Source organism: Aedes albopictus, chromosome 1, assembly GCF_035046485.1.
Source record: "Aedes albopictus strain Foshan chromosome 1, AalbF5, whole genome shotgun sequence".
NCBI classification, from domain to species: Eukaryota; Metazoa; Arthropoda; class Insecta; order Diptera; family Culicidae; genus Aedes; species Aedes albopictus.
In genome coordinates, this window is record NC_085136.1 from 309,311,636 (window position 1) to 309,337,522 (window position 25,887).

The 25,887-nt window shown below is 42.1% G+C and overlaps 2 protein-coding genes across 3 annotated transcripts in view; one reads left to right on the plus strand and one right to left on the minus strand.

Moving 5' to 3' along the window:
• The window catches only part of LOC109405431 (uncharacterized), a 146,809-nt gene that overhangs the window by 66,392 nt on the left and 54,530 nt on the right, over positions 1–25,887 (plus strand). The window contains exon 1 of one of the 2 annotated variants that reach the window (XM_062847118.1): positions 9,623–11,727. The exons of the other annotated variant lie outside the window; for it this stretch is intronic. Within the exon in view, the coding sequence (XP_062703102.1) occupies positions 11,679–11,727 (49 nt within the window). The 5' untranslated portion in view covers positions 9,623–11,678. Of the gene's footprint in view, positions 1–9,622; positions 11,728–25,887 lie in introns of those variants that run through there. 2 annotated transcript variants of the gene reach the window in all.
• Positions 4,962–23,986, minus strand: LOC115257287 (probable cytochrome P450 304a1). Its single transcript, XM_029856742.2, has 4 exons — positions 23,251–23,986; positions 6,231–6,528; positions 5,883–6,166; positions 4,962–5,824 (listed from the first exon to the last, which is right to left on the minus strand). The coding sequence occupies exons 1-4, from the start codon at positions 23,603–23,605 to the stop codon at positions 5,196–5,198; spliced, it is 1,566 nt and encodes a 521-aa protein (XP_029712602.2). The 5' UTR covers positions 23,606–23,986; the 3' UTR covers positions 4,962–5,195.

Genomic DNA, 25,887 nt, shown 5'->3' on the forward strand with positions numbered 1-25,887 from the left:
CAACAAGTAATAAACATTTTCGGTGCAATAAAAGATCAAAGATGCTGCAGAAATAAACAAAAAACTTGTTTACGTGAGTGGCATAGGATTACTTGTTTACAAAATTTGTAATGTTGATAGTACCAAGAATAAGCGAATATGCACTGTAAACTGGGTCAACGTGGTCGATTTTTTGGAACGAAGCTTTTGCGATCCATTTGAATGTCCAAAACAACTGTGCAAAGTTTTGTTTAGCATTTTTCTCGTGAGGGGCTCACATTTTAAAACCAAGGAAATAATGACGTTGAAATATAGCCTAGGCTATGCTGAAAATCTTTGTCGAATCGGAATACCCCATATTCGGCCTCAAATGAGGACACCTTCATAATCTTCTATCTACTTGACTCAATATCATGCGTTCGAGTAGGTGTGACACAAGTATGTACCTTCTTGGATCCAATAACTGAGTCAAGTAGGTGTGGAACATTGAAGGCGGTCAATCTTATAAGGTCGATTGGTTTCATTAATTCATCCATTCGATATATTAGCTAGAGCAGTAAATGTGAGGGTATTCAGCAAGGCCACGATGAGGGTGGCGGGTTCGATTCCTCGTCGGTCCAGGAACATTTCGCAATGGAAACTTTCTTGACTTCCTTGGGCATAGAGTATCTTCGTGCCTGCCACACGATGTACAAATGCAAAATGATCATTAGCAAAGTTCAGGTAATGACTGTGGAAGTTCTGATAGAACACTAAGCTGAGAAGCAGGCTTTGTCAATGTTGGGACATTAGGCCTAGAAAAAGAATACAAATCCATCCAATTAACGCTTGTTCATGAATATCTGTAAGAAGCATTCAATTTGTCTCTAAGTTATTGACGTCCAACTACTATAATTTGCTACGCCTATGCTACACTCATCACATTAGTTAGATATGATAATCGTTATTAGGTTAGAGCACGCGAGATAACAAAACACTAAAGGGACCTATAAGTCACTCGTGTTTGTCTGGTAAGGTGCGTTCAGTAGTACTTTGTGCAAGCCGTAATTTTAGCTTTTGTTTTTGTTCCGTCTGCTAGATTGTAAACATTTTAGGGGTTTTCCCAAAACCCAAATAAACCTCATCTTTCTGGTTTCTGGCTGGTTTGAAACGAACACAATGTAGTTGTTGTCCGGCAGTTCAATTTCTTGTGTAAACAAACAGCAGGGAATTGTTTATTCACTTTTGAGAAGTCGATTGTACTTCAAGTGTCCTGCTTTGTAGGTAACAGTGAAGTGGAAGATATCTATGCTACTTACGTGACAGTCGATATTGAGTCTGTTACGGGTACTCGAATGGAAAAAAGACACTGCCTTGGACACTGCACCGTCTTCAATCAGAGGTTGCACAGACTGAACGATCACTAACATATGACAACGGACAAGACACGAAACACCCAGTGGCCCAGTGGAGAATTTTCCGTTTGACGAAAAGTTTTCCCGACTGGAACGGGAATCGAACCCACACTTCGAGGCTTACGAAACGCCTAGACGATTGACGCCGCTAATCGCACGACCACGAAGCCCACATTTTCCGGTCGGTTCAGAAACTTTTTGTTATGGAATTTTCTTTGGCTTTCTTGGGCATTTTTTTAGAATATATTTTTGATAAGCTTGTTTTTAAAATCGATGAAATATAAAAACTAGAGAAAAACTAGTTAGAAGCAATTGGCAAATTTTGAGACTGGAAGTCAGCTCTCTACAAAAAAAAAAATAAAAAATCGAAAGGTAAGGTTTTTAGAAAATTGATATTATATGACATCTAACATAGATCCGCGACGAATATTACTCTCAGTGTATTTTTTTTTCTCTAAATTCTCTAAAAGTCCTTCAAATATCTGCGAAGACATCATTTCAATTCAACAAACCGTTTTCGAGTTACATTTTTTAGCTGAAGTAAATTAGAGTTTTTTCATACGCCCTTTTCAAAAGTTAGGTGAGGAAATATGGTTGTGTTGATGCAAAAGTAAATGATTCATGAAATCCAGTGCATGAACAAAATCTCACTGTCCGTGATTCTCCTCACATTTCTCTCCGGAATTCTCTTTAGAATCCTGTCCGGGGTTCTCCTTTAAATCCTGTCTGAGATTCTGATCATAATCCTGGGCAAAACTCTGAAGAGAATCCCAGAGAGGAATTCTGCTTAGAATCCTGTCCGGGATACTCCTCATAATCCTGTCCGAAATTCCCACCGAATTCTGTCTGAGATTCTGAGGAGAATCCCGAACAGCATTCTGAAGAGAATCCCAGAGAAGAATCTCGGACAGGATCCTCAGAATCCTGTCCGGGATTTCTTTGTGGGGTTATCTACAGAATCCTGTTCGGGATTATCCTCGGAACCCTGAATTCTCCTTAAAATCATCGCCGAGATTCTCCTTTAAATCCTCTCCGGGATTCTTATCATAATCCTCTCAGGATCCTCACCGGGATTCTACTCGAGAATCCTGTCAGGGATTCTTCTTAGAATCCTGTCAAAGATTCCCCTCAGATATTCAGAGACTCTCCTCAGAACCTTGTCCGGTATTCTCCTCAGAATCTTGTCCGGGATTCTCCTCAGAATCCTGCCAAAGATTCTGCTCAGAATCCTGTCAGGGATTCTCCTAAGAATCATGCCAGGGATTCTCCTCTGAATCCTGTCTGGGATTCCCCTCAGAATCCTGTCTGCGATTCCCCTGAGAATGCTTCAGAGATTCTCCTCAGAATCCTGTCACAGATTTTCCTCAGAACCCTGTCTGGGATTCTCCTCACAATCCTGTTAGGGATTCTCCTCAGAATCCTGTTAGGGATTCTCCTCAGAATCCTGTTAGGGATTCTCCCTATAACCCTGCCCCGGATTCTTCTCAGAATCCTGTCCGGGATTCTTCTCTGAATCCTGTCCGGGATTCTTCTCAGAATCCTGTCCGGGATTCTCCTCAAAATCCTGTCTGGGAATCTTCTCACAATCCTTTCGGGATTCTCCTCAGAATCTTTTCAGTGATTCTCCTCAAAATCCTATCAGGGGTTCTCCTCAGAATCCTGTCCGTGATTCTCCTTGGAATCCTGTCAGGGATTCTCTTCAGAATACTGTCAGAGATTCTCCTCAGAATCCTATAAGGTATTCTCCTCAGAAACCTTGTAAGGGATTCCTCTCAGAATCCTGTAAGGGATTCTCCCCATAATCCTGTCCGGGATTCTCCTCAGAATCCTGCCCGGGATTCGTCTTAGAATCCTCTCCGAGATTCTCCTCAGAATCCTCCCAGGGATTCCCCTCAGAATCCTTTCAGAGATTTTCCTCAGAATCCAGTCCGGGATTCTCCGAAGAATCCTGTCCGGGATTCTCTTCAGATTCCTGTCCGAGATTCCCCTCCGAATTCTGTCTGAGATTCTGAGGAGAATCTCGAACAGCATTGTGAAGAAAATCCCAGAGAAGAATCCTGGACAGGATCCTCAGGATTCTGTCCGGAATTCCTCTCTGGGGTTATCTTCAGAATCCCGTTTGGGATTATCCTTCGAATTCTGTCTGAGATTCTTCTCAGAATTCTATCCTGAATTCTCCTTTGAATCCTCTCCGGGATTCTATCATAATCCTCTCCGGGATCCTCCTCGGAATCCTCCTCGGAATCCTGTCAGGAAATCTCTTCAGAATCCTGTCAGAGATTCCCCTGAGAATCCTGTCAGAGATTCCCCTGAGAATCCTGTCAGAGATTCTCCTCTGAATCATGTCAGAGCTTTTCCTCAGAATTCTGTCCGAGATTCTCCTCAGAATCTTGTTAGGGATTCTCCTCAGAATCCTGTCCGGGATTCTTTTCAGAACCCTGTCCGAGATTCTCCTCAGAATTCTGTCAGGGATTCCCATCAGAATCCTGTCAGGGATTCCCCTAAGAATCCTTTCAGAAATTCTCCTCAGAATCCTGTCAGAGATTTTCCTCAGAATCCTGTCTGGGATTCTCCTCAGAATCCTGTTAGGGATTGGTATTTTTTCTCAGACTCCTGTCCGGGGTTCTCCTCAGAATCCTGTCTAGAATTCTCCTAAAATCCTGTCCTGGATTCTCGTCAAAATCCTGTCTGGGATCTCCTTAGAATCCTGTTCGACGTTCTCCTCAGAATCCTCTCCGGGATCCTCCTCAGAATCCCCTTTGAGGTTCAATTATAAATCCTCTCCGGGGTTCTCCTTAGAATTCTCTTGGAGTTTCTCCTCTGATTTTTCTCCGGAATTCTCTTCAAAATTCTCTCCGGGATTCTCTTCAGAATCCTTTCCGGGGTTCTCTTCAGAATCCTCTCCGGGATTCTGCTCAGAATCCTTTCCGAGTTTCTCCTCAGAATCCTATCCTTTATTCTGCTCAAAATTGTGTCAGGGATTATCCTCAGAATCCTGTCCGGGATTCCTCTCTGGGATTCCCCTGAGAATCCTGTCCGGGATTCTCTGCATGTTCCAGAATTCTGTCGTAATAGATTCTTCCCATACTTTTTCTTGTTTCTTGGCAGAATCCTGTAAGTTTTTTAGAGAATTTTCTAGAAATTTTCGATATTTTTTCAATAAGATTGACAGAAAATTTTCCAAAAATATTGGCAAAGTTTTTTTTTCAGAAAAATATTTAGATTCATAGCCGATTCCTGTTGTTTCATTTGAATTCTTGTTTGAAATTGTTCAGCTATTCTGTTAAGAAAATAAAACTCCTGATACCGTATGGTTAAATTTTCTAGGTTAGGGAATTCGGCTTATCAGTCCTTTTTTCTCTAGAACGATAACGGTTTTCGATTCGTCCGTACGTTTCGGTAACGGTTGTTATCATCCTCAGGGGAACTAGGTGGGGGTGTTTATTTGTACATTCGTTTTTAACAATATTTAATGTTTTTACTTACAATTGGTGGAATCGTTCTTTGTTTGGAGGCTTTGCTGAGCATTTGTCTATGGAGTTTTTGGTAGAACATAGATCCAACAGTCGAACTCTCGCACATCCACCGTATGGTTAAATATAATCTTTATTGTGGTTCCATTAAAATAGCTTATCCATTACACAGTAAATATTACATACTATTATTACACGATATAAAGTGTGGTGACTTATTAGCTTACTACTACTCCTACGATAGACGCACTGGTCGATGAGATGATGATTGATTCTTGTGCTGACGTCGTCGTCATGGTAAAGATACACCGTAGGTTAGATGGTTAGTTGCACAAACTTATTCTGACGTTTAGCGACGGCTCACAAACTTTAGCCGGAAGTCGGGCGTCGTGCGTATAACTCCGGTGATGCGCGCATCCAGATCGGGTCCGGTGCGTCCGCCGGGCAGCTGGAAGGTGAAGTTCTGCACCAGCGAAGTCACCGCCAGGAAGAGCGAATTGCGTGCGAACTGTTCTCCGGCGCAGACGCGCTTACCGGCGCCGAATGGAAGGGGTTTGTCCTGATCGAGGGCAAGCTTGCCGTCCTGGTTCAAGAACCGCTCCGGCATGAACGAATCCGGATCCCGGAACAGTTCCGGCTGGTGGTGGATAGAGTCCAGTGAGTTGATGATGACGGTTCCCTTGGGGATTTGGTACCCGTTCAGCTCGGTATCGTTGACGGCCATGTGCGGAATACCCGACGGTACCAGGGTATCGATGCGGAGTCCTTCCCGAATGACAGCGTCGCAGTACGGGAGATCCGCTCGATCGTCCAACGTGGGAAGACGGTTAAGGCCCACGATATCGTTCAACTCGCGGTACATTTTGGTTTGCACCTCGGGATACTGCATGAGACGTTCCAGGATCAGACAGATTTTGGCCGGAATGGCCGAGAAGGGAGGCACCAGGAAATCGGCGCAACCGATCACCAGTTGATCATCTGGAAAGAGAGGAAACTGATCAGCGTCGAATTGAAGTTGATCTCAACCAAAGCTTACATTCGAATCCGAATTGATCCTTTCCGGTGGATGTTCCTTTGCTTCCGGTTGCTCTCATCTCCTTGATGTAGGCATCCACAAGGCATCGCATATCGTTTTCATCGTACGAGCTCTCACACTTCTGAGCCAGGCTGAGTATCACGGCGTTGGCTTTCTGGTTGACCTGCCGCAGCAGATCGTACTTGGATGCCTTCGGGAACAGGTGACGAATCCAAGGAATGTAACTCAACATCATACCGTAGTCGTCTCCGTTGCGATGGAACGCGATGGCATTCTTACCGACTCTGCAATGAATACGTACGTTACTCAACCCAGATTTTAAGGAGCTCAAAGTCTGCAGAAATTTACTCAAACATCACGGCTTGATCCTCCCGTCCCAGCCGCACTCCCACGATCATCTTCAGGAGAACATTGGAGAACACGGCGAAGAACACGGTCGGACATAGGGCAAATCCTTGGTCGTCTACGAGGGCTTTTTCGTGTTCGTACTTGGGCCCGTCCCGAAGCAGACTGATCACGTCCTCCAACCCGGCTTGAGTATCGGCTTCCGCTTCGGGACTGCGCCGTCCAAAGCCAAAATGGTGCAGGGTTTTCAGGAAGAAACGACGCTGTTCTCGCCAGCTTTCGCTGTCGGTGAAGAAGATTCCTGGTGGGTTGATGAAAAAATATATGTAGTAACGATAGATTTGATAGTTTTGAAATTATTTTACTTTTCTGGAAGGGTTCAAAAACGAATACGAATAAAGGAAATTATTTGCTTTTGGGTGAATACCCGAAAAGATTCTCGGAAGATCCCCAATACGGATTGTGAAAGAATCTCGGCAGGATTCTCGGAAAAGTCGCAACAGGAGGAATAGCAACAGGATTCCAGGTGGAATCCCAACAGTACTCTTGGAGAATCCCGACAGGATTCCAGACGGAATCCCGAGAGGATTCCAGACGGAATCCCGAGAGGATTCCAGACGGAATCCCGAGAGGATTCCAGACGGAATCCCGAGAGGATTCCAGACGGAATCCCGAGAGGATTCCATACGGAATCCCGATAGGATTCCAGACGGAATCCCGAGAGGATTCCCGACGGAATCCCGAGAGGATTCCAGACGGAATCCCGACTAGATTCCGGTAGGAATCCCGACCGGATTCCGGTAGGAGTCCCGACCGGATTCCGGTAGGAGTCCCGACCGGATTCCGGTAGGAATCCCGACCGGATTTCGGTAGGAATCCCGACCGGATTCCGGTAGGAATCCCGACCGGATTCAGGTAGGAATCCCGACCGGATTCCGGTAGGAATCCCGACCGGATTCCGGTAGGAATCCCGACCGGATTCCGGTAGGAATCCCGACCGGATTCCGGTAGGAATCCCGACCGGATTCCGGTAGGAATCCCGACCGGATTTCGGTAGGAATCCCGACCGGATTCCGGTAGGAATCCCGACCGGATTCCGGTGGGAATCTCGACCGGATTCCGGTAGGAATCCCGACCGGATTCCGGTAGGAATCACGACCGGATGCCGGGATTCCGGGAGGAATCCCACCAGAATTCCGGGAGGAATTCCACCAGAATTCCGGGAGGAATCCCACCAGGATTCCGGGAGGAATCCCACCAGGATTCCGGGAGGAATCCCACCAGGATTCCGGGAGGAATCCCACCAGGATTCCGGGAGGAATCCCACCAGGATTCCGGGAGGAATCCCACCAGGATTCCGGGAGGAATCCCACCAGGATTCCGGGAGGAATCCCACCAGGATTCCGGGAGGAATCCCACCAGGATTCCGGGAGGAATCCCACCAGGATTCCGGGAAGAATCCCACCAGGATTCCGAGAGGAATCCCACCAGGATTCCGAGAGGAATCCCACCAGGATTCCGAGAGGAATCCCACCAGGATTCCGAGAGGAATCCCACCAGGATTCCGAGAGGAATCCCACCAGGATTCCGAGAGGAATCCCACCAGGATTCCGAGAGGAATCCCACCAGGATTCCGAGAGGAATCCCACCAGGATTCCGAGAGGAATCCCACCAGGATTCCGAGAGGAATCCCACCAGGATTCCGAGAGGAATCCCACCAGGATTCCGAGAGGAATCCCACCAGGATTCCGAGAGGAATCCCACCAGGATTCCGAGAGGAATCCCACCAGGATTCCGAGAGGAATCCCACCAGGATTCCGAGAGGAATCCCACCAGGATTCCGAGAGGAATCCCACCAGGATTCCGAGAGGAATCCCACCAGGATTCCGAGAGGAATCCCACCAGGATTCCGAGAGGAATCCCACCAGGATTCCGAGAGGAATCCCACCAGGATTCCGAGAGGAATCCCACCAGGATTCCGAGAGGAATCCCACCAGGATTCCGAGAGGAATCCCACCAGGATTCCGAGAGGAATCCCACCAGGATTCCGAGAGGAATCCCACCAGGATTCCGAGAGGAATCCCACCAGGATTCCGAGAGGAATCCCACCAGGATTCCGAGAGGAATCCCACCAGGATTCCGAGAGGAATCCCACCAGGATTCCGAGAGGAATCCCACCAGGATTCCGAGAGGAATCCCACCAGGATTCCGAGAGGAATCCCACAAGGATTCCGAGAGGAATCCCACAAGGATTCCGAGAGGAATCCCACCAGGATTCCGAGAGGAATCCCACTAGGATTCCGAGAGGAATCCCACCAGGATTCCGAGAGGAATTCCACCAGGATTCCGAGAGGAATCCCACCAGGATTCCGAGAGGAATCCCACCAGGATTCCGAGAGGAATCCCACCAGGATTCCGAGAGGAATCCCACCAGGATTCCGAGAGGAATCCCACCAGGATTCCGAGAGGAATCCCACCAGGATTCCGAGAGGAATCCCACCAGGATTCCGAGAGGAATCCCACCAGGATTCCGAGAGGAATCCCACCAGGATTCCGAGAGGAATCCCACCAGGATTCCGAGAGGAATCCCACCAGGATTCCGAGAGGAATCCCACCAAGATTCCGAGAGGAATCCCACCAGGATTCCGAGAGGAATCCCACCAGGATTCCGAGAGGAATCCCACCAGGATTCCGAGAGGAATCCCACCAGGATTCCGAGAGGAATCTCACCAGGATTCCGAGAGGAATCTCACCAGGATTCCGAGAGGAATCCCAACAGGATTCCGAGAGGAATCCCACCAGGATTCCGAGAGGAATCCCACCAGGATTCCGAGAGAAATCCCACCAGGATTCCGAGAGGAATCCCACCAGGATTCCGAGAGGAATCCCACCAGGATTCCGAGAGGAATTCCACCAGGATTCCGAGAGGAATCCCACCAGGATTCCGAGAGGAATCCCACCAGGATTCCGAGAGGAATCCCACCAGGATTCCGAGAGGAATCCCACCAGGATTCCGAGAGGAATCCCACCAGGATTCCGAGAGGAATCCCACCAGGATTCCGAGAGGAATCCCACCAGGATTCCGAGAGGAATCCCACCAGGATTCCGAGAGGAATCCCACCAGGATTCCGAGAGGAATCCCACCAGGATTCCGAGAGGAATCCCACCAGGATTCCGAGAGGAATCCCACCAGGATTCCGAGAGGAATCCCACCAGGATTCCGAGAGGAATCTCACCAGGATTCCGAGAGGAATCCCACCAGGATTCCGAGAGGAATCCCAACAGGATTCCGAGAGGAATCCCACCAGGATTCCGAGAGGAATCCCACCAGGATTCCGAGAGGAATCCCACCAGGATTCCGAGAGGAATCCCACCAGGATTCCGAGAGGAATCCCACCAGGATTCCGAGAGGAATTCCACCAGGATTCCGAGAGGAATCCCACCAGGATTCCGAGAGGAATCCCACCAGGATTCCGAGAGGAATCCCACCAGGATTCCGAGAGGAATCCCACCAGCATTCCTGGAGGAATCCCAACAGGACTCCGGGAGGAATCCCAACAGGATTCCGGGAGGAATCCCAACAGGATTCCGGGAGGAATCCCTACAGGGTTCCAGGCAGAATCCCTACAAGATTCCAGGTATAATCAATCCAGACAGTATTTCAGGAGGAATCCCGGACCGAATTCCAGGCGGAATCCCGACAGGATTCCAGGCGTCCCACAGGTTTCCAGGATTCCTTGAGAATCCTGTTGGTATTCTGATGAGAATCCTGCCAGTATCCTAAGGATTATCCCGCCAGAACCCCTCTAAAACCCTTTTGAAAATATATAGGAAGAATTCGGACAATGCCAATGAACGATTTGTAGTGGACTGGGTTGAACAAACTGGCCAGTTTATGGCCTTATGTAAGTTCCCACTATCAGCACAGCACCTTCAAGCAATCACAGACTTCTCCAACTGTGTAAACGGAAACTTAATTGAGATTACTTCAAGTACACACACCCGCGCTGCCCGATGGATGGGGTGTCAAGAAGTGCGGTTCCTCGTCCGGTTTGATGCCATCATCAGTAGCCGAGTAAATCACATAATCCGATTATAAGAAAGAGGAGCTTCTGCTTCTAGCTATGGTGGCGAACTCAAATCTGGAAATCTTAACACCCACAAGTAGTCGGTGTTCTCAGTTTTGATCTCTCAAAGACTAGACAAGATTTATGAGGGGAGCGTGTTTGTTAATTCAATCGTTTGGAAGTATTGCACTCGCTCGGTTTGCTAGTGCGATGATGATCGGATTATCGTATCAGTGCTAAGTTTTTGCTCTTGAAGGTAGTGACCGATAGGAAAAGAGAAAAGTGTATGGTGGGTCATTCGGTGTAGAATCAATCATTGAGGTTAAACATTTTTCCTCGTGTTATGTTCGTTCTTGATTGGATAAGAGCAATTAAAAAAAAAATGCCGTAATGTATGCAATCCATCAAAGATGTACAAATGTACCAAGGCCAGTACTGAGCATTATTTTCACGCGTTTGTTTGTAAGGTGAACCGATTTTCCCAATTACGGAGCCGTATGTTCTTCGACGACGTAAGAGTTAATGTGAATCGGTGAGTTCGTTCCGTTTTATCAGTAGCAAAAAACCGAAGAGAAGCTCACGTTTGGGAATAAATCGTCTGTTTGAAATGTTCTCCCAAAAATACTGCAGGGTTCACGGTTTTTCCGGCATTAAGGTTAGGATTAGAGGTTGATGTTTTCTGTATTTCTTTTGTTTTTTTTTATTCGTTTGAAATTAATCTCTGCACAGTTCGTCATCTAAGGTGAAACAAAATCATGAAACTATCTTTCTTCTAAAAACATATTATTCACTCTTTTTTGTGTGGAGGCTGATGCATCCCTGTACTAACAAAAGCTTCTTCCTGCGACAGCCATGGAGATGCAGAGGTGATCTCGGTGTCATTAACAACTTAGTGAGTTTCTCTCGAGCATTCTCTATTAATTCCTTGTGTATTTATTGATTATGCTGATCAATCACGGAGTAGCAACTTCGAATTTTACGGTCATCCATGGTCATGTTCTTTCTCATGTTCATATTTCAAGCAGAATCCTGAACACAGCTGTTTAACAGTTTGAGGCAAATATATTAGACTCAAACCAAAACCAACTAGTATGTACGGCCTAGAATCCTAACAAAGCGCTTTCTGTTATACACTCCCCATACTGATTCTCAACGGTATCATGTTATGCCGCTTCAAATCGCAAAACGGTCGTAATATTACGTCGTTCGTTTGTATGCGTACGCCATAGGAGGAAACAGTCTAATCAGTAGTCTCGTCTCGTCTTGAGCTAGTATAAACAAACCGGTTGTTGTTTTGATTTTCGGTCAGTGTTTGCCGGTTGCCGAAAGTTTTGTATTTTCGTTCTGAGTTCGACTGTTGTTTACTCTTTCCTAGTGCTAGCTAATGGATGACCTTCTGTGTCGGTGTTTAATTTATCAACGGAAAGTTACTGGTATTGCTCAAAGCGACAATAGATGCTTGAAAAGGAAATAAAAGCTTTCGATGATTTAAAGTTAGTGTTTATTTAGTGATGTTTTAATGGCATCTCAAATGTTCATACTGTTTTACCGTTACCAAAAATCTTCTTTGTCACGCTTGTATTTTTTTTTTTAATTATAAATAATATTGATGAAGGATCTATATGACTGAAAACGTAAACGAGCAGGTATTGAGCAAGACCATGCCGGGGTATTTAGGTTCCGGGTCGGTCCAAGAACTTCAAATACCGATAGCAATTCTTGACTTTCTTGGGCTTAGATTATATTCGTGTCTGCCACACAATATACGAAGAATGCAAAAATGGTCAATTGTCAAAGGAAGCCGCCAGTTAATAGTTAAAAATGCTCATAGAACACTAAGCTGAGAAACAGGCTTTGTACCAGTTGGGACCTAACGCCAGAAAGAAGTAGCGTAGAACAAGTTGAGGAGACAAGTCAAATTTCAAATTGTGCTGAAACGCTATGATGAAATTATACAAATAGTATGGAATGAGCTCACCAATTAATTATTCTAAACTATTTCTTACATCTATCGTCATCAGTTTCATTATGAAACCTTAATTGCTGGAGTGACCGAAGTATAATAAAACTAAGGAGAATTCTAAAAGAAACAAACATAATTTCTCACACGTGCTGATTCGTTTGTACTGATAACCCTTACTGCTATTTCGGTACTATCAGTGTGTTATCTACAATGTACGAGCGGTCAAGTACATCAATATTCAGTTGCCAAAGCTGCATCCAGTCCATCATCAATTTAGGTTTGTCATCGATATTTTGAACAAGAGCCAAAGTTCACCTCACTAGAATAAGACAGTCCCCAGTGAATTCGAATTGAGCTCACTGCGGCATTCAATTGATCTGAACGAGTCACATTGACATTCGGGTTATAAAATTTATGAGAGCTGGAACAACTGTCCGGGTGTTTTCGTCGTCATAGCTGTTAACTAATAGGCAACGAGCGACGCTAATTGCACCACATTTGTTGGAATGGTAGGTGATTCCGATTAAATATTTTACAAGTCACTTTTGCAATCAGTTCACTCTTCGATGGATCTTCCGACCCGTTTCGACGGTTGAGTCATTCAATTGGAGGATTATTGAAAACTTGACTGCTAGAAGTTGCGAGGAGATAATCAAAGGTATTGAATGATAACAGCAGAAAAGATAACCTCTAGGAGAACAACAAGCAAAATTGATGTGAATGCTACGCAAATGGTTACGCAAATCTGAAAACTGTATCTTGGCATGTTATTTATTTTGATGTGTAGAAAATTAACAAGGTTAGATATATCTGTTCATCACTGTTTAAAAAAAGTATCCCCTGTGCTCTTTTACGTTTCGATGCTATCCTTTTGTACTATGGAATTCCAAATGTAAATCTTACTGGATAAAATAAACAAAATTTATGTTATCCGACGCATCACATTTTTATTCCGTGTCGGGTATTTCTATCACTGCGACCAGTTTTTGATGCCCCTGATAAGTTTTATTATAGCTATGTATATCAAGATGACGTACCACTATTGTGAGTAGGGATGTAGTACCGGTAGTACCGGTACCGAAAATCCCGGTATTACCGACCTATTTTCGGTACAGAAATACCGATACTGACTGAGCCTTGGTACCGGTATTTCCGGTACTGGGAAATCTCTCCCGAAATGTTGAAATTCGATCATTAGTATGGCTTTTGCCAATATGCAATGGAGATAAACGAAAATATTTAAAACTGAGTGCTATGACGAACTGAAACGTCTTTATACAAATAGAAGATATCATAGCAACGAATGATGTAATGAACGTTACATGTTGGAAATGGATTTACTAGCTTTGAATAAAACTTGTTAGATTAGTGTTTCTTGTTTTTCTTCAGTTTTTAGAAGGAATCAAGGAAAAATTAGTTTAATCTTCTTCTGCCTTTACCTAAAAGCTACCTATCTATCTGATTGTTCTATATGTAAGGTTTTTCCTGTTTTATTTTAGACTGACTAAGTTACTACATGTGGAACTGCTCAGAAGCTAAACATTAGCTATCAAAACAGTTTCATAAAACTCATTTCTTTGTATATTTTAATCTATCTATATTTTTGGTACAGTTTAAAATTTTGTGGTTAGCTTTTATGAAATCCCTGGAAACATGGCTTTTATGACATCCCTGGAATGCACAAATGTCTGGTAAATGGTACATTTTATTGTACAAAATAGATTACCCTTGATTTTAGTGAAAATTTTCCAGTACCGGTATTTTACCGGTACTACCGGTACTGTGAGCCCCAGTACCGAAATACCGGTACTCACCAAAAGAGGTCGGTACTGCGACCCCTAATTGTGAGTGATCGCCATCGTTTGATTAATAGCATTAACCCAGCACGGTTCGACATTTCGAATGAACTGCACTACCGTACTGGGTGTTGTTCTCCAAATGTCAGAGGGTTCTAATAGCCCTTTGACGAAGAACTTACGTCTTGTTGTAAACAGTGCCGGACAGTGGCACAGTAGATATTCCGAGTCTTCTTTGTCTGTGCCGCAAAAGCGACACATATCATCTTGAAGTTTTCCCATGAACTTCAAGTGATATCGGCTCGGACAATGACCTGTTATAAGCCCAGTATAAACGCTAAGATCTTTTTTGGAAAGATCCAGTATTTTGCAAGTCTTAGAAACATTTAGAATGATAAATCGCCTTGCTTGCCTTGCTATACAAGTGTTTTTCCAATTGTTCGTCACTTTCGAATGTTCTCTTATTTTGAGCTCCATTCGCAGAGCACAGGCAGATAGCCCACAAAAATAATTAAAAAATAAAATGGGTGCTCGCTTCTGCACTAAAGAAAATCCGCTTTGGAAAGTTAAAACAAGTAATTGATGTTTTAAATTTCTCACAATTACCGATTAAACTCAGAAAATATGTAAACAAAGAACATTTGTATAACTCACCGAAAAACATCGCCGATCGCACGGGACCACTTGACTGAGATGAAAAAGGTGACGAACAGGCGTTGTTTTGATTCGTGGTTTTATAAATGGGAATCATGTTTACATGAATCAGAGTCATAATTCCATGACTCAGCGCGCTGGTTTCATGACTTGGCGTCATGATAAAATGACTAAGCATCATGTTATTTTATTTCTGGAAACGAGAATGGCTTCGCATAACCCAACTAACAAACACTCATTTAACAGGCACCATTATGACGAATTAATTCAGCATAATGTTGAATAACATTTGAATTATTTTTACGTACAACCTATGTTCGGGTTTTGTTCACACAAATTTGGAGAAGTTATAAAGCATCATGTTGTGCACCAACTTAATTTTTTGTTGTTAAAAGCGTTACACAAATATACAGGAAAGCTTTTATTGAGCTTTGGCAAAAATGACTGAAAATAAATGAAATGCAAAAATGTTGAACTCTCACGAGAATAATTATTTGCTCTCATGTTGAGAACACCTATTATGAAATAAGAATTACTTATAAAATTACCGAAATCCGGATTAGTACTCGGGACCTGTCGATTGCCAGACGCATGCCTTCCTATCTGCGCCATCCTAGAGATGGTGAGTTTCAGCACCTAGAGCAAAACATCATCTTCCCATGGCTCAATAATGATCACTCCTGAACTTGTGTTCAGCAGTGGTGAATTAGCACAGCACGTGGTAATCAACTGAACAACGCCTTATACTTCAACAGCTGTTCAGCCCAAAACACATGTTTTCCATTCTGATTTTGCTGTCAGTATTTTTATCGCACGGTGAGAAAACTTGTATCGAATGCGGCCAAAAAATGTTGGTACTTATTGAAGATATTGTTTCCAGACGTACTAATCGCGAAATGAACACGTTTCTATTTTTATTATTAAATATCGATCTTTATAAACGTATGGCAATATGTGGTGCGGTATGGTCTTGGACATGGTGCATTCACAACATCTGTTCAGGTAATCTACTCAACTCATACTCAGTCGAAGATCCGTTAAGCAATTTTTTTATTTATGTTTTTGTCATGGAATTATGATATTATGTTCAACAAATAGTGCATAAGGATGCTTAGGGATACTTGAAATGTGTTGACTCCTGAATGCTGTTTGGTTATCTAGGTGACTGTGGGAATAATATTCAGTAAACAGACAGCACTGAAATGTCAAATGCATCGAGCCAAGCATCTCGTACAATCGAACTGCTGCAGAAGATAAAACATATAATAATCAAGGTATTTCTTATTGCGTCTCTTGGCAATCAATGTTGAGCCACATAATTCTATTCTGTTTTATGTTATGTGATTTGTTTAAAATATTGGTTCTTCAATAACTTCGTTATCTAAACACTTTTAGCCATGATTTATCCCATGATCCGAACAAAGTTCCAAGTCAATCTATGACGGGTTGAAGACGTTTATTCGACAAGTGAAAAGCACATTGTACAGGAACATATGCTTATCGATACATCAGCCTAATAAGATGCAGAAAAATGTTTTGTTAAACTTTTTTGTTAAGAAATCAATGCTTGTCGAATAAATTTCTTGTTAAACTTTTAAAAAGTGTTTTAATTTATCATTGTTAATACCGATGAGGAAAAATCATTTAAACAGTAATGTGTAGAGCATAATTTTAGTTCAGCTATCATTACCATTATCAAGCAACAATTCAGCAAGCTTGCTTGTTTGTGACTTGCAATTGTTAGTTGGGAACGCTTCTCTCAATCTTAACTTCTGGTCATGAAAAAGGTTATGATCCTTGACTACATATCATGAAGTGGTAAGGTGTTTTGGTTTTTCTGTTTTTTTTTTTTACTTTTTGGCTATGAATCCGGCAACGATTTTTCCCGTGTGTCATCTTAACCTTTCAGTGCGCGCGCCGTTAAAAAAAAAAGTACAACATCTCCGGGAAAACCTCGCTCTACCTTACAGCGTGGTTATGGTTGAAGAAGTCGTCATTGATTACAATCACCGTCAGCACTGAAGTTTTCGAAGAACCACTTTGCTGATTTTAATTTGATTATATCAAATACCCTAATTTTAACCAATAGAGGACCCCTTAGTAGCTTAAAATTGCTCTGATAATGAACACAGTATGATATCCTAATTGGATTATCTTTATCAACGATTGCACAACAGGTTTTATGCCTTTCCTATATATTGCACTCCAGAAACGTGCAAAAACGGGAACGGGACATTTGGCATAAAGTCATTTGGCATAAGGTCATTTGGCATAAAGACATTTGGCATAACGGTCATTTGGCATAATGGACATTTGGCATAACATAAATGCACCCTTCTTTGTTGTTGTTCGTCACAAAGGGAGGGGTCTACTATTGGCTAAAATACCCTAAAAGGTATTGAATTTTGAAGGAAAAAAATGTGAAAAGCTGCGCTTCTAGCTAATACCCTGGAGGAGTTTCAGAAGAATGTTCTTGTAGATTTTTTTTTTTTGGAAATTCCCTGGTATAATTCTTTGAGACATCTTGTTGAAAATCAAATGTGATTGATTCAGTAAAAATCCTGCGGCAGATTCTTGCAGAACTCCCGTACCAAAGGTTCTTCTGGAATTTCCGTGGTAAGTCTTACCGCAGATTCTCAAAAATCTGCAAAATTTATATTTCGAACTTAGGGAAAAAAGTTTTTACTAGATGTTTTCAACCCTCTACAAGAAACCTCAAATGATGGTTCATTTCGGAAACCTGGGGTCCATTTGGACCCCAAATTTGTTCTTCTCTATTTCATAATCCTGACTTGGTAGAAGATCGGTGTCCTCAGCAAAGTTGTTGTGTAGGTCAAGGATTTATAGATGCTGAACCATTCAATTCGGAACTTCACATATAGGTGGCGCTAGTGAGCATGAAAGTAATAAGTATTTGATCATATACAGGGGATGGCCAAAATGTTTGGGATAGGCATCTTTTTTTTCTCTAACAAAAAAGTTCAACATGCTATAACTTTTCATAGAGTGCATCAAAAAATCTCAAATTTTGACTGTTTATCAACCTATTATATGTGCATCATTGGTACAAATTTACAGTCAAAATTTGCGATTTTTTTATGCACTCTATGAAAAGTAACAGCATGTTGAATTTTTTTATGGGAGAAAAAAAGTTGCCTATCCCAAACATTTTGGCCACCCCCTGTATATATCAATATCTTGACCACTTGGAAATTTGGTGTCTTCGACCGAGTTGCTTATCGGGTCAAGTGTTTACTGATGGACCGGTTGTTTGAAAAGTCCAAAAATAGATGGCGCTACGGAGCGTGCACATTTTATACTTCAGATATCTCAGGATCCTGATCACCTAGAAGGATGGTATCTTCGGCAAATTTGTTGGGTAGGTCAAGGACTTACAGATGCTGGACCGTTTAATTCAGTATTGGGTCAAATGTTTAGTAATGATGGAACGGTTGTTTGAAAATTCCAGCATGCATATATGTATATCTCATATATCTCAGGATTCCGATCACTTAGAAAGATGGATTCTTCAGATAAGTTGTTGTGTAGGCCATGCACTTCCAGATGATGGGCCGCTTAATTCGAAACCTCACGCATAGATGGCGTTAGCAGGCATGCCAATTTTGTATGTCATATATCTCAGGATTCCGATCACTAAGATACGTGGAGTCTTGGGCAAAGTTATAGGATAGGCCATGGTTGGACTTACAAATAATGGGCTGTGCAATTTGGAACTCTACACATAGGTGGTGCTAGTGAGCATTTATAGTTGTGCATTCGTGAATCAAGCGGCAGGGATGGCAAGTGCGAGAGTGACAAGACTGCTGCGTGAGAGCAATGAGAGATCACAATTCATTATCCCAGTGCACAATGTTTGCGCGCGCCACTCAGTGAATACGCAAAGTGTTCGGTTCAGAGGGGTCAGTGTTTCTCGAGCATTTTGATGAGCCAAAGGCATACCAGTGTATTCCAAAGCACTTACTGTGATATCAGAGACAAACAGACGTAACACTGACAACGTTCCTATCCCATATGTTTCAGGGTTTCGATTACTAAGAGTGTTGGTGTGTTCGTCTATATTGTTAAGTGGGTCAATAACTTAACTGTTTGATTAGATATTCCACCAATAGGCGGTGCTAGAGAGCTCACTGTTTCATATTTCAGTATCCTGGTTACTTACAAATATGGTTGCTTCGGTAAAACTAACTAAACTAAACTAAACTTTAAAAAACTAAACTAACGGTAACTAACACATAGTATTCATGGATGTTACAGAGTGGCTGGTTTGGGTGCGAAAAAGTAGCGTATCTCACTTACGCTCTCATTTTATGTCGTGTGTAAAGTGCATTATTTCTCTTCTCACGATTCACAATGAGGAGCATGACATATGTGTCAAGCAGTCCTCTATGTGTATGCCCTCGACCTACCAAACAACTTTACCGAAGACATTTTCTCTGTATGTAACCATGATCCATGGATATATGAAATATAAAATTTGTATAATTAGTAACGCCATCTTTGTGTGGAGTTCCGAATCCAACGCTTTATCATTTGTAAATTTTGGTGTACCAAACAGCTTTGGCGGAGACACCATATTTCCAAATGATCAGAAAAATTAGATATATGAGATATAAAACTTTCATGTTCACTGACGCCACCTATGAGCACGCAACTAAAATGTTCGAAAAGTTTTCATTCTACGGTTGCTAAATAGAATCCATAAGGTTAAATTTTGTGTTTTTATCCCAAGTATCGTACCAAATGGATATACTAAGGCTAACACAATACAATTTTAGTGATGAATGGTAAGAAATTTGCAAGTAAGCTCAACTTGGGCTGATTTCCTTTAAAATGACCGTTATTTTAAAGATAAACATCATAAAACGTAAATTTTGGGCGAAATTCACCACAATGGGGATACAAGCATGTTTTAGAAGTAAGAATGGTGTGAATCAACAAGATAAGATGCAGCTATGCTTCTTTAACACAACAAATCTCATTAAAACAGGTAAATGGACATTTACGTTTTATTTTGTACAAAGTAAAACGGCTTCGTACCTCACCAATACAGAATCTCATATTTTTTTTCTCTTCTGGTCAAAGTTTCTACTAGCAATGGTGAGAACAGGAACCTTATTTGTTTGAACTTAAAACCTTTACTCTTTAATATGAGACGAAATCCCAATGAAATAGCGTGCGTGTCAGCTGAAATGGACTTACAACATACACTACCCGTCATAAGTACGGACTCACAAAAAGTATTGCAACAATATTGCATCACCCTGACTCACCTCGGTATCTCCAAAACCTGAGGACTTACAAAGATGCTGTCTTCAGCAAAGTTATTCAGGAGCCCAAAAGCAACAACTTTTCTGAAGGCGGCATTTTTGTAACTGATCTGGTTTTAAAGATATAGTGGTGAGTCAGGGTGATGCAATATTGTTGCAATACTTTTTGTGAGTCCGTACTAGACCTCTTCATAAAAAAATGAAATTTCTCGAATTCAGCCAGTCACCCCCACATCTTAATTCAAATGCTAAAACAAACTTCTGGTCAAATTTTCAGCTAAATTGGTGAAGATTTCGAGGTGCCTCAAGTCAGAAATGTGTTTTTTGGTCATTTTTTACCTTTAAAAAATGCCCATGAAGGCTAGTAGCCATATAAAATAACGCGGCCGCCAGTAAATGAAAGTTTTTTCTATTCCTTACAACTTTTGTGAACATTATGTGCTGATCGGAGAATGTTTTGATCATATTTATTCGATTTTTAGCCATGCAAGTACCCTAAAAAGTTACATTTTCCAACAGTTTTTGTTCTACGAAATTCAAACACACAACTTTTATAACAAGTACCAAATCATTAAATAATTACCCACATTTTTCTGAACAATATTGCCATACATCATTTTCTTATCCGATCTACGAAAAAAATCACAAAAATCGAAAAGTAGAAGCTTTCCTGAGTTTTTTGATATCTGGGGTTGACGCAACTGTTGGCAGACAGAATAATCAAACATAGTAGCTTTGCTTTTTCTTGATGATTGCGATGATTGATCATTGATTCAAGTGACAGGTAGACACAAGCAAACATTGCTTTAACAAAAGTGACGTATAATGTGTCACAGTAGAATGTGAGGATTGGCTCAGATGGTAAGGCTATGGACTGGCAAACCAAAGGTTCAGAGTTTGAGTATCGTCATTTTTATCGTATTTTTTATCATCATGCTGAAAATATCAACCTGCACTTAAAATGCAAAATAAACGAATCAATTCGCTAACCTAACGACGGAACATTATATGATTCTAATGAGCGGATGTGATCCGCTACCCAGCTACCCAGTAAGGGCTGAATTACGGATTGAGAAATAAATTAGTTAGCGTGTTCGATTTTCAACTACGCAAACATAAAAGTTCTGTCGGAGTGATGCGTACATGCATGCGTTTTCCCTACACCAGCCATCGATTGAAAAAGATTACTGTCGTGACCGGAGCAGCTATCAAACTGATTGACTGGTCGCAGTGAGGAGAACTCTTTGAAATCTCACTGCGGGCCGACAACCATTCACTTCGAAGAAGCTGTTTTTTTCCGTAGCTTGCCTTCGACGTTCCGACGGCCAAGTCGTGTCAAACGACAATCGTTTGCTTCGGTTGCTGTTGCTGCTGCTCAAAGTGATGCGTCACTTTCCGCGTTCGTCGATAGACTGACTCGAGCACAACACGCTTTTCGCTTTCATCCGCTTTTTTGTGGATCATTTCTGTCACCCACTCAGTCGTTCTAGCAGTGGGCGATCGCAGGATTTATATCGCCGTTTCATATACACGGAAACTAGTGTTTTTCATTTTACTGTTCTCTGCTCAATCCCTATTACTACAATTACAAGGCCAGGTAAATTGAAATAATGAATTGATTCGTTTATTTCGCATTTTAAGTGCAGGTTGATATTTTCAGCATGATGATAAAAAATACGATAAAAATGACGATACCGTATTACCCCGCTAATACGACACCGACTGTTGTCGAATAACCGGGGTAAACTTTTAATTCGACAAACTGGTCACCCTACACGACCATGCTTATTGAAATTTGGCAACTCTATTTTTATTTTTGTTTTGATTTCCGGATTTGTTATGGAACAAAATTTCAACAGATATTGTGGTGGTGCGCATGAAAAGCTCGTTCTTTCTACGACTGTTACCATCTTCAGCTCATTTCGGTTGGTCTACAGGCGGTTTGGGTGTCGAATAGCAACAACTCAGAACATCCAGAATTAGCTTCTGCAAGAGAAGTTGCTGCGGGTTCGAGTATAAGCCTAATATCAAACTGTTTTGCATTTACAGTGTTCATCGCTGTGACATTTGAACACTTTTTAATTCGACATGTGTCGAATAAGCGGGGTACGAATTAAAAAGTGTCGTATTAAAACGTGTCGAACCAGCGGGGTAAGACGGTACTCAAACTCTGAACCTTTGATTTGCCAGTCCATAGCCTTACCATCTGAGCCAATCCTCACATTCTACTGTGACACATTATACGTCACTTTTGTTAAAGCAATGTTTGCTGGTGCCTACCTGTCACTTGAATCAATGATCAATCATCGCAATCATCAAGAAAAAGCAAAGCTACTATGTTTGATTATTCTGTCTGCCAACAGTGGCGTCAACCCCAGATATCAAAAAACTCAGGAAAGCTTCTAACTTTTCGATTTTTGCGATTTTTTTCGTAGATCGGATAAGAAAATGATGTATGGCAATATTGTTCAGAAAAATGTGGGTAATTATTTAATGATTTGGTACTTGTTATAAAAGTTGTGTGTTTGAATTTCGTAGAACAAAAACTGTTGAAAAATGTAACTTTTTAGGGTACTTGCATGACTAAAAATCGAATAAATATGATCAAAACATTCTCCGATCAGCACATAATGTTCACAAAAGTTGTAAGGAATAGAAAAAACTTTCATTTACTGGCGGCCGCGATATTTTATATGGCTTCTAGCCTTCATGGGCATTTTTTAAAGGTAAAAAATGACCAAAAAACACATTTCTGACTTGAGGCACCTCGAAATCTTCACCAATTTAGCTGAAAATTTGACCAGAAGTTTGTTTTAGCATTAGAATTAAGATGTGGGGGTGACTGGCTGAATTCGAGAAATTTCATTTTTTATGAAGAGGTCTAGTCCGTACTTATGACGGGTAGTGTATAAGCAATCAGCAGAGAAGGATAAAGGACAGTTAATTCCAAAACGTATGCTGTATTTGGTCAGTGTTAGATGACCTTTCAATAAATATATTTACTTTGAAAATCCTAATTACAAATGTGAAATGAATTCAATTTGATTTTGTATGAGAACTTATTGGACACGATGTACAGAACAGTCATTAATATTAACCAAAAATATAAAACTTTTGAATGCCTAGGAAAGAAAAAATACAAAAATGCTCAAACTATACCCCGTCTAAAAGAGGGGTTGGGTATTAGAGGGTTAATTACCTATACCTTGCTAAATATAACCAAGTTTATTGTAACAGAAAAACATTGAAACAAACCTCTCCGCTGGAAGTGCTCATCTCGCAATCTTGCCATGAACAAATCCGGACGTCCATCGAAATCGGGCCGACTGAGAACCTCCTTCACGGTGTCGTAATCGTTGACAATGACCGCCGGCAGGGGTCCAAGATACAAACCAATCAGCTTGCTCTTGTACAGCTGTGACAGCCTGGCAGCCGCTTTATGCAAATGCTTGAAGTTCAGGGCCAACAGGAACGGATAGCCTCCCAGCAGGGGCAGCCTCGGTGGTCCCGGCGGGAAATTCTCCGAAGGTCGCTCGAACAGATACCGATAGAAGCGATAGATTAGGAGGCCCAGCAGGGCGGCGATTATCAGCTCACTTATCAACACCATGACTTGACGAAAACGAACACTACTCGGACTGGCTGAAGTCGAAGTCTAGTCAATTGGTGCACAGACTACCGGGAGAAATGTACACTCGTGAATTGCACGCGGACCGGTCACCTCACACAGATTCAGTAGCTCAGAACAATCTACGGCTACGGTCAACACACCAAAAAAAAAAAGTTCAAACTGCCGTTGTCTATGTCTTCACACCGATTGAGGGGACACGACACTACTGTAGATAGCTACGTAGGTAGTGAATGCACTCTACCACTGACTGCTGCTGGTTGTGTTTTTGATTCCCTAACACTTGTTGGGAGAAACATTGGGTCACATCTGTTACCGTCGAACGCGAGCATACGACTGAAACGACTACAGTAGTGACTACCACCAAGACCAACCAAACCCGAAACAACCGAACAGCAGCAGCGAGGAGGCAATGTTTGCATTTCGTTTTTTGATGCTTTTGCGCTTCCTCTGTGCTCCAGTCCATCCATCGCAGAGCAGAGCACCACCAGCAGAGCGTTTACACGGTATACGGATGGACGACCTTTTGCCCCCTCGTTCATCCGCCGCGTTTGCCGTCATCCCTAGAGTCGGGTGACACAGTGCTCCGGTGGACGACATCTTCTGGCTGGACTGAACTGGATGTTGGTGTTGGAGACGAGGTCGGTCGGGGTGTGGGTGGTTGGCGCCCAGTCCATGCTCTCTTGTTCGTTGAAATATCTTCGATGTACCGTTCATGAATAACGATTGTATTTTTTGATTATTTGAAAACTGAAATTACAGAATCGTTATCATATCGTCATATGTGTAGGTAACGTTATACGGATTCAAAAGAAAAATCAATACATACTATAAAAATATAAATTATTGAAATCGTTTAACTCCTTGAAGACGGATGGGTTACATTAACCCAGTCGAGAAAACCAACCTTTGCAAACGTGTTCTAGACCAGCGAGGTTACATCCAGAAAGGCACAAATATTGCCTCCAAAGGGTTTAAGCAGATTCAAGGTCTCCCTGATCACATTAAAAATCTATATTTCAGTATTACCAAAACTCCATGTGTGCTGAAAAACTAGTTAAAAATATATTACATAGTACCTTCTTTTTTTATGGCGTTACGTACCGAGAAAAAAACTAAGTGGTTTCAAGGAGGTTATGAACACCATCATAATGCCAACATGAAATCATCTTGGTTTAATGACGGTTCTCGAAACATCTTTGAAGAAAAATGGTCATCAAACTGTTGCTTGACTGCCGTGTGCAGTATAGTTGTCCCATGTTCCAAAACAGCAAACTGATTGATTGATTGATTGATTGATTTATCTTTATTATAGAGACTTTCAGCCCTTGGCTTGTTCGTCTCTGGCAGCAAACTGAGAAAAACGCATTTTAAGGGTGAAGGATTCGTCATTGACATAGTCGTCATCATTGAATATTTGAAAGCAGTTTTCTCGTTCAAAGCTGAAATTTCCGCAGTGAAAATGTATTCACTTCATTGTGGGTGCAGAATGGAGTACAGTGAATACTTTTTCAATGCAATCATTCATGTTTTGAACGAGAAAACTGCTTTCATATTTTCGTTGATGACGATTAAGTCAATGCGATTCCTTCAGCCTTAAGTTCCAGCCTTGTTTCCTGCTCTACGGACAAGTGAAAACAAAGTGAATTCATCAGGATAGCGTTAGAATTGGTATTTATCATTGAAGCATGAACAAAAAAAAATCATGACCATCCAATTTACTTTAACTTTTTAAAGAAAAACCTCTGGTGGGACTGTAATGCCTATAAATCTTGGCTAAAATTGAATTCCCAGAGAAACTCCCGAAGGATCTTCTAGAGGTATTCCTGGAAGAACTTAAAATGGAATTCCTAGAGGAACTCCTCAATAAATCCCCGGAAAAACTCAGATGGAATTTCCAGTGGATTTCCAGAAGATCTTCTAGGGGAGTTCCCCTCAACTTCAGGGGCAATTTCCAGAGGATTCCCGGAAAAACTTCTAGAGGATTTCCCAGAGGAACTCTTACTGAAATTCCCGGAGGAATTCCTAGAGAAATTCACGGAAGAACTCCTAGACGAATTCCCGGCGGAACTCCTGGAGGAATTCCCGGTGGAAGAACTTAAAATGGAATGTCAATTTCTTGATTTTTGCTTTGGCTGACCAAGCCATGTGGGAAATTACACTGTTGAAAATGCTTTGACATCCTTGTGCACAACAGAACATGTGCTCGATGAACAAATTGAGATTTGAAATTATGAAAAGAAATCCACGTACTCCGGTGAGAC

Coding starts and splice junctions, on each gene's coding strand:
- LOC115257287 (XM_029856742.2), bottom strand. CDS start 23,605: ATGGTGTTGATAAGTGAGCTGATAATCGCCGCCCTGCTGGGCCTCCTA. Junction 6,529..23,250: donor TGAGCACTTCCAGCGGAGAG/GTTTGTTTCAAT, acceptor TCAACCCACCAG/GAATCTTCTTCACCGACAGC. Junction 6,167..6,230: donor GATCAAGCCGTGATGTTTGA/GTAAATTTCTGC, acceptor TATTCATTGCAG/AGTCGGTAAGAATGCCATCG.